Source organism: Maniola jurtina, chromosome 9 (assembly GCF_905333055.1).
Source record: "Maniola jurtina chromosome 9, ilManJurt1.1, whole genome shotgun sequence".
Taxonomy (NCBI): Eukaryota; Metazoa; Arthropoda; class Insecta; order Lepidoptera; family Nymphalidae; genus Maniola; species Maniola jurtina.
In genome coordinates this window covers 11,069,141-11,082,471 of record NC_060037.1, presented here as the reverse complement: position 1 = coordinate 11,082,471, position 13,331 = coordinate 11,069,141, and the positions used below count along the sequence as shown (strand labels likewise).

Genomic DNA, 13,331 nt, shown 5'->3' with positions numbered 1-13,331 from the left:
TAGAACTTAGAGGGGTCTCTCCGTCACTCGCTCTATACAAACGTAGTTCGTCTCTCATTGGAATACTAACCAACCATACCCAATGGAATTTTGTAGAAACGTTCCGGGAACTAATATCTATGCCTGTGGTTTTCCAGATTTTCGTTAAAATATTCGGTTTCAAAGTTACGCGGTCTTAAAAATTCACATACAAATCTTTGAGCTCCTGTAATTTTAAAACTACATATTTTTAGAAAAAAATCTAAAACACCACAGGCACAGATATTAGTTTCTAGAATATGTCTGTAAAATTTTATGGACTTTGGTTGCTTAATGTTCAAATGAAATTGGGACTACGATTGTATGGAGTAAGTGACGGAGAGAGCCCTGTTAACGTCCCTCGAGCTTAAGTCTTATACGACACCTAAGTATTCTATTACTGAACCTTAACTAAGTATTAAGCCTAGTTATGTCTCAAAAGAAGAAAATGCCTTCTAAAGCAAGCGAAAATTTCAAGCATACTCGTACCATCCTGAAAACGAAATGAAGTTAGTAAAAAAGCTTTTATATTATGATATGCGAAGGGAGGTTTTTCTACAAGAAACATACTTAATAATTTCCCATCAAGAGTGCGGTGTGGAAATTGTTCTTTTAAAAATGTCTTAAGGTAAAGTTGTAGTGGAAAATGTGTTATCTTTGCCCAACTAAGGGAAATCATTATTATTCCGTTTAAAAAAAAAGCGGTCAAGTGCGAGTCGGATCGCACACAAAGGGTTTCGTATATTCGTACAAGAGATAACAAACAGGAAGTAATTTTTTTTGTGATTTAACCAGAAATTAACGGTTTTCGGATTTTTCCCTTTACTTTCTGCTGTAAGACAATGCTAAGACATAAAATATGTAATTCGTCTAAACGCCAAGCAACTTATTGCTTTTGAATAAGCAAGGAGCAATCTCAAGAGATATGTAAGTACGTAGTTAAGTATTAGCCTTCAGGTTAATGATCTAATCTCACTTTGAAGGAAGTTAGCAACCACCTGAAAACAAGGCCGTAGCATAATAGCAAAATAACGCATAAAAGCTTTTGATTTTTTAATATATTTCATATAGTTAATTTTTAGAGGAATGTGCAGCGCCCAGACAAGTCGCCAAGACTTCAGGGCGCTAAGAATACAATGTAAATAGTTGTAAGAATTATGTAAATACAATAAATAAATAAATAAATTTATCGTCCAAAATGTCGAAAAAAATACCCGAGTACCCTCGCTGCGCGAGTCTGACTCGCACTTGGCCGGTTTTTCAATGGTGAGAACTTTTCTCAAAGGTGTGTGGCAGGCAACTCTCAGGCATAAAGGTTTCCTCACGATGTTTCGTAACCGTTAAAGCGAATTATACGAATATAAACTAAGTATGTAGAATATAAACAAGAATCTAATTTAAAAGTATGTTTTAAATTAGATTCTTGACCTTAACCCAACAAAAGTACCTAAAGACCTCTAAAACTACTTTAACTGGATATAAATATTCATTCAACACTAAGCAATTACTATTCAGTCCTAAAGACACATTAATTAGTGTAAGCTTAAAATTGTCTTTTGGGTCGCTAAGTGAGGACGATACGAGATAGTTAAGCGAGTGGGCGTCCGTCCGTTGAATAAATATTATTATGATAGAATGAGGTAAAGCGAGTCGTTTGAACAGAGATATTATTTTAACGTGATTTAATCAATCCTGTATATACCTATAATACAAGATACATGACGTAGTACAAAGGATTCAGATACCTTTGTACTATCTTGTAGTAGTACCTAGTGTCACTTGAACTCAGGAGAAATTAATAAGAATTTGCAGAGATTTATTCCATTCCATGCCATTCCAGGTCTATGTCCAGCTGTGGACGCATACAGGCTGATTTCCATCAGCCTGTATGCGTCCTTTTCAAGAGCGCGCCACCAAACACGGTGCTCCACCTTCCTTATCCACCCGCTTCCCGCCACATTCTTCAGGTCATCGATCCACCGGGCAGGAAATTTATTCGTAGTTACTTTATTAAATTTAAATACTTAGTTTGAAGTGAGAAGCCTGACAGGCTATCAGAGCTTCACAACACAATACTTAGCTAGTAAATACTAATTAGACCTACAGGCTCCTATTACAGGTTTGTGAACTGTTGTACGGACCCACGTATCGATGTTCCACGAATACCTAGCTGCAATTCGTGCAGGTATGTTCACGAATATTTCCGACTAGCTGATGCCCGCAGCTTCGCCCGCGTGGATTTAGGGTCTGAAATCCCGTGGGAAAGTTGTCACAAAGTTCCTCTATCGATTAAAAAAAAAATTACGCAAATCGGTTCAGAAATCTCGGAGATTTCGGTGTACATAGGAAGAAAAACACAACTCCCTTTTTGAAAGTCGGTTAAAAAAGTAGCCTATTTTACTCCCTGATCAATCCTCTACTTGTCTGTGAAAACCCCGTCAAAAACGGTCCAACCGTTCCGAAGATTAGCCTTTTCAAACAGACAAACAGACAGACAGACAGACAGACAGACAAAAATTTTAAAAACGTGTGATTCAGTGTTGGTATCGTTCAAATAACCATATGAGCTTAATATGAGGTAGTTATTTCGAAATTACAGACAGACACTCCAATTTTATTTATTAGTATAGATAGTTGAGCTGCATTTTTCGAGCGTTTGAAAAAGTAATTGGCTTTGTAAATGGATCATTTTTCTGCGTGAATGTAAAGCTGTTTTCCATGGAATTGATGAATGTGTAGCAACCCTAAGGATATCACAAATTAGGTACACAGTTCTTTGGTACTAATAGATACATTTTTTTTCTCTCGTCTGGCTTTACACTGATTAGCCAATGTCAAGTTTGTAGTTATTTAGCTTCCCAGTCAGTTCCACCACCAATAAACACCAGCAGAACACAAAAACTGGCCACTTCTAACAAAAAAAAAACACTCCAAAAAGGCACCGCACGCGCGCCATCAAACGCCAACACAGACGAAGTCTAGCAATAAAGGTATTGCCACACACGCATAGACTACTATAGTGGTTTATGCACACACGTCATGCGTTAAAGCATGTTATTAGGTAAATATTTAATTAATGGCACATAACTGCCAAAAATAACATTTGTGTGGCCGGGGCCGAACCGAATAGAAGGTCGAGAGACGTCATACAGCAAGCATACAACATACTGCCTGCCTGCATTGAAAGGCGAGTAAATAGATTCGGTTATTTAAGCGAGCGTTTGCACTCACCCGTTACACTTTCACACCTATCTATCTGTTGTTTTTCTACCCTTTGATGTTTATTTTCGATTGAATATACGCGGACTGTTCAAACATGGTTCAAACGGAATATTTTGACGGCATAGAGTTGGACAACAATATACTTACGCTATTTTTCAATTTCTTTTATGTATTGTAGGTTTCTGTTTTTATTTAAAACTGCAACACCCTTAAACTCTTAAACTTTAAGGGTGTTTGGTAGGGGGTTGCCACGACTAAGTGTCTGGCAAAGCATAACGTGATTTCTAATACTTACAAAAAAATTACACTTTACACTTTGACGCCTTTTTAGAGCTTTTTGCCTGTTATCTCCCAAAGCCACCATGATCCAAACTTCATAGTCGCTGATCGGTCTTCCCTGTGTTGGGGACAATACGCCGAGAAACATTCAGCTTTTATAAAATAACGAAGGTCTGGCCCTCGCTGGGTCTCTCTCTATAATTTATGAGTAACTACGCCTCGGATGATGAATCTTAATTTTCGAGTTCAATGACGATTACGGTGCGATTACATCTATATGGCAATGCCGAACACTGCCGAAAGCATCCGATCGACCTAACTTTACTTCTGCAAGCGGGAAATGCCGAATAGTACCGAATAGTAGACGAACAGCGCAACTCACAAGTGGGACGCGGCGCGGGGAGGGCGCGGTACGCTAGCGGCATTGACGCGGCAAACGGCATGATAGTTACCCCGCGGCCCGCACCGCGCGTACCGGTCCCGTGCCGACTGCGCGTTTACACCTCGTGTTACGACATACAACATAAATAGCTTTACCGAAACGATTCTTTTAACCTCTGTGACCCTAGTAACTACAAGGTTTAAAAGGTTACAAGGTTACAAAGTTCTTTCATGGTACATCTACTGGCAGATATTCTTATCGTGTACCAGTCTTACTACCTACCTACTTCTAATAGCATAATATCACATAATATTTTGTAAAACGAACTTTGTACCTTCATAGTTACTGCCAGCGCTCCTAGCGGCAACATTCCAAATTAATTGATCCATTCTTTCGTGCGGCGCGGCAGGCCGTTTATGAAATTACGCGTTCAACAAATAACTATTATTATAATATGTATTGGCTGATTCTATACGGGAATACTATAACATTGTGCTAGACATATTATTACATACTTACTTGTATAAAAGTTAAAATCAATTATAATGGATAAACCGAATGACTGTAAAGACTATCTACCTACAGAAAACTCATCACTGTAACTGTAAAAGTGTAAACGCAGTGAAAAAACTTTAATCACTGTAGGTACCTCGTAAAAATAAGGGCCTTGCGTTAAAGTATGACGTCCGAATTACGTTTAGTACAGGAGATAGAGAAACATGAATGTCTGTACAACTCCAATTTGCCTGAATACAACCGCAAAGATCTGACAGACGAAGCATGGGGCCGTGTATCTTATGCCACTAACTTAACAAGTAAATAGTTTTATGACCTACTCATCTTCTATAGTCTTTTTTTTAATTATTACGGTGTACTGAGCAAAGGAATGTTATTATATGCCCTGTCCATGAACTCTTCAGTTTCGCATCCTGTTGAGTTCTTTTCAATCTCTGATTTTCCTACGGATTTCCTCATTTATAATTTGATTAAGTAAAGAAACTCCAAGCAAGGCTCTCTCCGTCGCCTGCTGAGCGACTCTGAGCTTTCAAGAGATGGACACATTTCGTTCGAAAAAAAAACCGGCCAAGTGCGAGTTAGACTCGCGTACTGAGGGTTCCTTACTCGGGTATTTTTTCCTACATTTTTCATGATTCTAGGTCAACGGGAAGTACCCTATAGGTTTCTTGTCAGACACGACGGACGGACGGACAGACAGATAGACAACAAAGTGATCCTATAAGTATATATGTATTTCCTTTTGAGGTACGGAACCCTAAAAACCAATAGACGTTGAATAAAGCCCATAAAAATTGCAACACTAGAGACATAGAAAGGACTTTTTTAGTTACTTTATTGTTAGAGGCAACTGGTGCCAATAATTTGTTGGCAGAAATTACCCCGTATTTAACGGAGTCATGGAAGAAAACCAGGCATCTTGCATAGCTTGGTAGTAGCTACAAAGTATATACAGTGGTTCATGACATTTGTTAAACACAATGAACTTTACATGTGTAGATTTTAGTTTCTCGTATTGTTCAGATGCCTTTAACCTGAGTAGATATTTTATTTTGTTCCAGTGACCGAATGTAAAGAAAAATGGCGGAACATTCGAAGTTCACTTCTTAGAAGCTTGAAACCCAGCGAGAAAACTAAGAAACCTTACTACTTAAGTTCATACTTGACCTTCGTTTTACCATTCATGAAACCACTGAACACCTTAGAACTCAGGGAAGATATTTTTCCTTTATGTGCTTCCATTGGAAGTGGTTCTAAAGATAGTGAGGTCTATATATGTGCTGTAAAATCAGAAGAGGACGCGCAGAATATTTTCAACGATTCAATAAACGATGCGCAAGATACTGAAGACCAATCGGATCCATTACGTCAACTTAATTCATCAGCCACTCGTAAAAGAAAAAGAAATAATAATAGTACATCAACTCGGAAAACAAAAACTGAAGAACCAGCTCCAGCCCAACAAATACTTGAACAAGAACCTCCACGTACAAATCTAGAATCTATGCATTACTTCCTAATGAGTCTTATACCAGAATTCGAAACCATGTCAGAGGAGCAGACGAGGCTGTTCAAAATTAAAGTGATGATGCTACTAGATGATATCAAATCTAATTATGACAAAGTGAAACAATCTATGTCATCGTCTACTGAATCAGATCGTCTTAGTAAACGACTCATAAATCTACTTGTTAGAAATCTTGAAAAGCAAACGTAGTTTTATACTAATTATCATTTCTTTAGAAGGAATTAAATTGTACCTACATTGTACTAAAGCTAAATGCCAAAGTCCAGTAATAAGATAAAAGGTATAAAAATATAGAGAATAAAATAAAAGGTATAATAAAGGTATAATACAATACCTTCTTACATTATTAAATTTTTATATATTCTATTCCTAACTTTAAAACATATATAAAATCTTATTTTTGTACATAATAAAATTTTCAAGAATTAATTATGTATTTTTATGAACTGCATTTTTCATTGTTCCTTTTCCATTTTATTTTCATTGCTGTCCTCTCCGATAGAATTTCTAAAAATCTTGGATCTACGTTATGTAAAAAACCTTCTTGCATAACTAAACTTCATTATTTTTGTCAAAATTCAGTAGTTTAGTGAAGCCTAAAAGGAGGGTTATGTGTTTGACGTGTATGTATGCCCGTTCGTGTGTCAGCTCGTAACCTGTCAACGGCTTTATTTTGATAAATGATACGTCATTAGATTTGTCTTGATAACACGAGGGCCACTGGGTACATAAACATATTTATTTTCAGCATTTCGGACAAGGAGGTATAGATATTTAGAAAAATCTAAAACACCACAGACACAGATATTAGTTTCTAGAATATGTCTGCAAAATTTCATGGACTTTGGTTGCTTAATATTCAAATGAAATTGGAACTATGATTGTATGAAACGAGTGGAAACGAGTGACGGAGAGAGCCCTGTTAAGCTTCGGCTACATGCTCCGAGCTTACTTGCAAAAGCCGGTTTGTGCAGTTCATTATGTGCGTGTGGACGGCAAGTACCTAGGTATCCTGCGCAGTTCCAAAAGCTGCTCTTTAGAAGCTCACCTTAAGACCGAGAGCTGCGCAGTATAATCTTTATTAGACTGCGCAGTTCTCTGCGTTTTAACTGCGCAGACAAGACGGAACGTGTAACCGGAGCGTTAGAGAGCAAAAGCTATTGATGTAAGCACTGTGGAGTCGTCTGTTTTAAGTATGTTGCCACCATTACTTATACAATAACATTTCTCATTTTATCATTTAATAAATATTTTATAAGATACATTTAAATAAATAGGTACAATCAGTATAATTTAATAAAGCTAGTCTGCTGTTACCATTTCTCAGAACATATTACTTACATATCTATAATTACTAATGAGTAGGTATTAAGAGAAAGAAGTATTATTACAGAAACTACTTAAATAACTAAATCGATTAGGAACCTGATATGCCGATTTATGATATAAGTATACTACGAAACAAAAAGCATGAAAAGTCATTTATATGCAGGCATGCCAACCAACTGCTTGATGAATTTTCTAATCTACTTCGGTTTTAGAATACCTCTCTAAATTTTTATGGTACCTATTTATTTTTTGTACGATGGTTTTAAATTATGTAGCGACTAGCATTATTAAATTAGAACTGATGTATGTAGTTAATTTCTTAACAAAAAGGATAGTATTTTAACGCATTTTATATACCGTGGTGTTACCACAAGCTTTTTCACATAAGGAGAGAACTTTTTGGTCCCTTGTCAACGATATAATGTTAAACTCTCAAATAACAACGTAAGTAGAAGTCGAATATACAAGTAACTTCGAAAGATTTAAAGAGAATATTAATATAAAAGCAATTTATAGATATTCCACAATTAGGTACAACGTTATAATTATATACCATGCACAATACATTTAACTTAGTTTCCAACAGCCATATTTTTATACACAGAACTGACTACAAGCCTATTTTGCTATAATCTGCTAAATCTGATAATTTTTAAGGTATTTGCGTGTCTGTCTGTCTGTTTATCCTTCTGTCGTGTCTGTCAAGAAACCTATAAAAAATCCGAAAACCGTGAATTTGTGGTTACATCATAAAAAAAAAAACGTGTTCATGAATAAAATAATAAATAGTATTTTAATTTTCAAAGTAAGATAACTATATCAAGGGGAGTATCACATAAAAGAGATTTCCCTGTACATTCTAAAATAGATTTCTATTTATTTTTATGCATAACACTTTTTGATTTATCGTGCAAAATGTCGAAAAAACACCCGAGTACGGAACCCTCGGTGCGCGAGTCTGACTCGCACTTGGCCGGTTTTTTTAACTACATATTGCCTTGCCCATTGCCACTTCAGATTCGCGACCCATTGAGCTAGGCTATGTCGGTTACTCTGATTCTCCTCCGATCTCTCTCGATTTCTGATTCGACCACTATAATACACCTGTAGGAAAAACAAGCAACCAAGCTGTAGGAAAAACACGATTGAAAAGTTAATGTACTGAAGAGTCTACAGCTCCTGAGATTGCTCTGGTGATGGAGTGAAAGATGACTGTGAAAGTGATGCGAAAAATGTGTTTTAACTTTTAAAGGATTAATGTAATGTTGCGTGGTGGTGATGCGTATTGCTTGCTTGTTTTTCCTACTACCTATAGTTACATGTGTATTAGGAGGTATGGTATACTTTGCACCATAAAATTTATCTGGTCTAGTGAATTATAGCAAAACAAACTTGTTCTTTGTGCGTCATGGACTTCCGCATCGTCCACTTCTATCCTACAACCCTTTAAAAAAATTTCTTCACAAATAGGTAAAGCAACACGATAAGATTAGAACATATTTTACAATAATCATGTGGTACGAAGTTATTTTTGAAATCACAATTTCAAGAAAACGGCTATTATAAACATAAAAGGCCCTGATCAATAATGATCTTGATATTGATATCATAGACGCAAACTTTTCTATTTCAGAATCAGGATTTTGGAAAATACCACTACGAATTATTCAGATGAGAATTGGACGAAACTGCTCATCAAAATATACATATTATTTTATTTAAGAGGGGTCTCTCCGTCACTCGCTCCATACTAAATGGAATTTTGTAGAAACGTTTCGGGAATTATGTGGTTTTCCAGATTTCCGTTAAAATATTCAGATTCAAAGTTACGCGGTCTTGAAAATTCACACACAAATCTTTGAACCCCTGTAATTTTAAAATTACATATTTTTAGAAAAATCTAAAACACCACAGGCACAAATATTAGTTTCTAGAATATGTCTGCAAAGTTTCATGGAGTTTGGAATAAGTGATGGAGAGAGCCCTGTTAATGCTAATATCACTTCAGCTTCTCAACCCGTTTAGCTATGCCGGTTCTCTGGTTCTCCTACGGATCTCCTAATTTCTGATTTGATCACATAGAGAAACTCTAAGCAAACTCTCTCTATCTTCCGCTGAGTGACTCTAAGCTTTCTTATGAGGCCCATAGTTAGCATACAAGTCTCGGGTTAGTTAAGTTTAAAAAATTAAATTGTATAATTCGACTATTAAAGTTAGATGCGTTAAAATTTTTCAATACTAGCTGATACCCGCGACTTCGTTCGCGTGGATGTAGGCTTTTTAAAATTCCCGTGGGAACTCTTTGATTTTCCGGGATAAAAAGTAGCCTATGTGCTAATCCAGGGTATAATCTATCTCCATTCTAAATTTCAGCCCAATCCGTCCAGTAGTTTTTGCGTGAAGGAGTAACAAACATACACACACACACACACACACACACACACACACACACACACACACACACACACACATACAAACTTTCGCCTTTATAATATTAGTGTGATGCAGTGAATTGTAGCACATGGGTGTGCTACTGATTGACTTTACTTTTGCAGAGCCAATCCAATTCTCATATAGTACAAACGATTTTTGTCGATCGGTTGAAATGATCACGACGTTGAGATTATTTTCAGTAGTAACTAAAACGGATCTTTCTTACTGATGATGCATTCACAGGTAGGGTTACAAGTATTAGAGACTCGAAATCGGACTGGGATCCAAGCTAATCGTCTACAGCTTGATCCAGATTTTATATAGCACCTGTCCAAATCTTCCAAACCAACATTTTATAATCCTATATTCCTCTATTGTTACTATCACTGAATCGCGCACGACCGTTTGTCGTTTTGCGGATTCGAACGTACTAGCCTATTCAAATTGAGCTTCGGACTGCCACTGACGCTATCGTTATCCCCTTTGGCACATGTTTTGGTTCTCATGATCATTAGATCAGTACGGATACTAGGTCTTCTAACGTTCGGAGCGACTACACCACAGGCATCTGACAATCTTCTTTTTATCGATAAGGTGCATTTCTTACTTCTGCTACTTTGACTACTGGTTGGGGGTAGGGTACACGGGCTGCCGAACGCTGTGCTCACCCGTTTGTGGTGATTTGGGGCCATTTCTAAAGGTAAATTTGCTACAACGAAAAGTTCATAGAATAGGTCGTCGACGTGGAAGTTCCTTTTGGCTGATGTCTCGACGAACACGCATGCCGAATCTTGCGTTGCGCAGTACGCGCTGGCCTCTTCGGGTTGAACAGTCCTAGACAAAATTTAAATGATTAAGTACCGGAGTTTTTGGATTTACACAGGCTCACTTCAACAGAATTGAAAAAATCTAATTTTAATGAATATATAAGTCTTTTGGGTCATTTTGGGACAAGCTCTTCTTTTTCATTCTAAATAAAGAAGAGTTTTCTACTCTCTACTAGCATTAATTATTGCTAGCTTACGTTCCGGTTACAGTACAAGCCACGTAATGCGTCGCGTAAGCGTAGACGTAGCGCGAACCATTGCGTTGTAATATGGAACTGTATGAGACATGTCATACCGCTTGCGTGGCGTGAACGTTCGCGTAGACGTAATGCGTGCAGTTATGTCTATTCAGGTGTACGCGCTTGGTGTGAAACGGCTTTTAGGATAACAACCCAGATGACTAGAATTTCTTCCTACTTCTAAGATAAGCAGGTTCCTCCGACCACTAATTTTGCCTTCACTGAAACAATGCGTGATCGTCATCACGATCAACTCATCGCCAACATTGTCCTACTGAGCCTAGGTTTCTTCTCACAATAAGAAGGGTTTGGACAAGTGCAGTTTGGTACAACAAACAAGGAGTAACTATAAGGAAAAAAACTGGTGATTAGAGATTTTAAAAAAAATTGTCGTACTTTAAGTCTCTGTCGCACTTGTTGCCAGCTATCGCCATGGGAACTCTCGGCGCCTGTTTCCGGCCTCGACTGCTGCTGCTGGCACTGGCCTTGGTCTCCAGGATCTGCTCCCGGAGACGAATCACCTCCTCGAACGACTCGCGACAGTCCATCGCGAACACCAGCACGAAGAGGTCACCTGTTGATCAAACATGGCGTATATTTTGGTTGCCTGGAAGAGAGCGCTAGGTAGCAATAAGGCCGCCAAATTGTACCTACCTGCCTATATTGTGTTTTGCTTTGTATGTGTTTTTCTGTATTAATTTTGTGGTGTACGTTCAATAAAAGTATATATTTATTCATTAATTCATTCATTCATAGTGTATTTCCATTTCTTTCTAAGTAGTATGTTCCAGTTTGTTGAATTTTAGAAACTTCCGATGGTTTTCGTGTGAGCTGGACTTTAAACCCGGGGTTTCCATTCCCGACAAGGTCAATTGTGGAACAACCCGGTAAAAGTCCGTTTTGTTCGACTGTGTTTTAGAAAAATCCGTAAAAAATAATCCAATCATGTTCGGGGTATATTATCGGACTTGAATCAGAACAATAATTGGTTCCGGACCGGGTTGTTATACTCGAGAACAGACAGAACTTTTTCTGGATTGTTCTATAGACCTAACACTCATTGAACTAACACTTATAAAGAATGGAATTTGGGAAATTAGGTATAATTTCGTCTGAGGTAATTTATTACCAATCAATGGTTTGTTTAACAGTCGATCACTATTCTCTTAACTTCTTTCTGTGAGATTACTGCGAGTATTTACATTGACAAATAGATAAAACCCAGCTCAATGTAACCTAGATATCTAGATCTAGTCTCGCATAATAAATCATTGTAATTGCTGAATCAATCGGGCTTTCGTCTTACAGACAATAAGCGTCTTCATTCAATTTGTAGACGGAGACCAAATTACAATTTCAAATCCTTACTTAATTATTTATTTATTTTAATTAAAGCATAGCAATGGCGAGACCTTTTTCGGATTATTTTGAAATTGAAATCCTGTTAAATCACGTCTATTTTCTGTTAGAAGTTAGAACATAGGTATTAATTAATATGCATATAATGATGCGATAGATATGCAGTCGATTGCGTGTGCATTGAAACTGAAATGGCCAATAACAATAAACGCCTGGATTGGTATTAGGAAATCCATATTATTGTAGAAGTATGCACCTATCTATTAATAAAGTATCTCCTTTACTGCTACAGTTGTCCATAGCCTAACCAAGTAACGCTGATTAAAAATCAGGAATAGTATAAGTACATGCTACGCTAGTAGAAAATATCCTGATCGAGGCAGGAAGTTGCTATTAAACCGAACTGCTGAGCAAAAAATCCCGGTCAAGCGCGAGTCTGACTCACATACCAAGGGTTTCGTATCATCGTACAAGGAATAATTTTTTTCAAATTTTCATGGCGGCGATTTTGAAATTTTCACTATTTTTTTTTTTTTGTTATAGCGGCAATAGAATAAGAACTACTTAGGTATACACTTAGTAAAAATTTTATAGCTCTTTACCTATTATGGTTCACGAGATACAGTCTGCTGACAGACAGACGGACGGACAGCGGAGGCTTAGTAATAGGGTCCCGTTGGCACTCTTCGAGTACAGAACCCTAAAAACCGCTAAAGCCAAAAGGATAAAAGGTGTAATCAAAGCGGAACAGTCGTTTCTTTTTACGTCTTTAACGGACTTGCTAAGAAAGGTCTTTTCAAATTGAACGTTGCTCTGACCTGGCGGTTTTTTATGAGGAAGCAATTTCGAGCATATTTTCTTGATAATAAAATAAAATGAAGGCGTTATAATCAAGGTAAAACATTTTTTGAACATCATTTGAATTTACCTGGTCTTTCTAAATCTTTGTAAAGCATCCTAGGCCGCGGATACACCTGTAAGTTTTACTCACGTAAATAGTTTACATGATTAACTTACGACCAATTTACTGTAAACTCTCACATAAGTACATTTACCTTAGTAAAGATGTCAATTGATTACTAAGCTACTTTCGTGAGTAAAACTTACAGGTGTAGTCGCGGCCTTAGGTAGACTAAGAGAAAAATCCCCTACCGCGATCCCCAACCCTTTTCAGACCCAACCCTTTTTTAGTTTGATTC

At 37.2% G+C, this 13,331-nt stretch overlaps 2 protein-coding genes across 4 annotated transcripts in view; one reads left to right on the top strand and one right to left on the bottom strand.

Moving 5' to 3' along the window:
- The first annotated feature begins 3,984 nt into the window (after positions 1-3,984).
- On the top strand, positions 3,985-6,231 carry LOC123868098. Of its 2 annotated transcripts, XM_045910466.1 has the most exons (3): positions 3,985-4,134; positions 4,432-4,716; positions 5,479-6,231. In XM_045910466.1, the coding sequence occupies exons 2-3, from the start codon at positions 4,581-4,583 to the stop codon at positions 6,132-6,134; spliced, it is 792 nt and encodes a 263-aa protein (XP_045766422.1). In that variant the 5' UTR covers positions 3,985-4,134; positions 4,432-4,580; the 3' UTR covers positions 6,135-6,231. The 2 variants fall into 2 exon arrangements, with proteins under 2 accessions (XP_045766422.1, XP_045766420.1); XM_045910464.1 differs by having other exon boundaries at positions 3,985-4,716.
- A 3,570-nt stretch (positions 6,232-9,801) lies between these two features.
- The window catches only part of LOC123868091 (GTP-binding protein Rhes), a 50,699-nt gene continuing 47,169 nt past the window's right edge, over positions 9,802-13,331 (bottom strand). For both annotated transcript variants that reach the window (XM_045910450.1, XM_045910451.1), the window contains exons 4-5: positions 11,170-11,347; positions 9,802-10,541 (exon numbers count right to left, since the gene is read on the bottom strand). In XM_045910450.1, coding sequence (XP_045766406.1) covers positions 10,091-10,541; positions 11,170-11,347 — 629 coding nt within the window. In that variant the 3' untranslated portion in view covers positions 9,802-10,090. The remainder of the gene's footprint in view (positions 10,542-11,169; positions 11,348-13,331) is intronic.

What these genes read in the sequence shown, in the direction of transcription:
- LOC123868098 (XM_045910466.1), top strand. Translation starts at nt 4,581, where the DNA reads ATGACGTCCGAATTACGTTTAGTACAGGAGATAGAGAAACATGAATGT. An exon ending in TTATGCCACTAACTTAACAA is followed by an intron (nt 4,717 to 5,478) that starts GTAAATAGTTTT and finishes ATTTTGTTCCAG; the next exon opens with TGACCGAATGTAAAGAAAAA.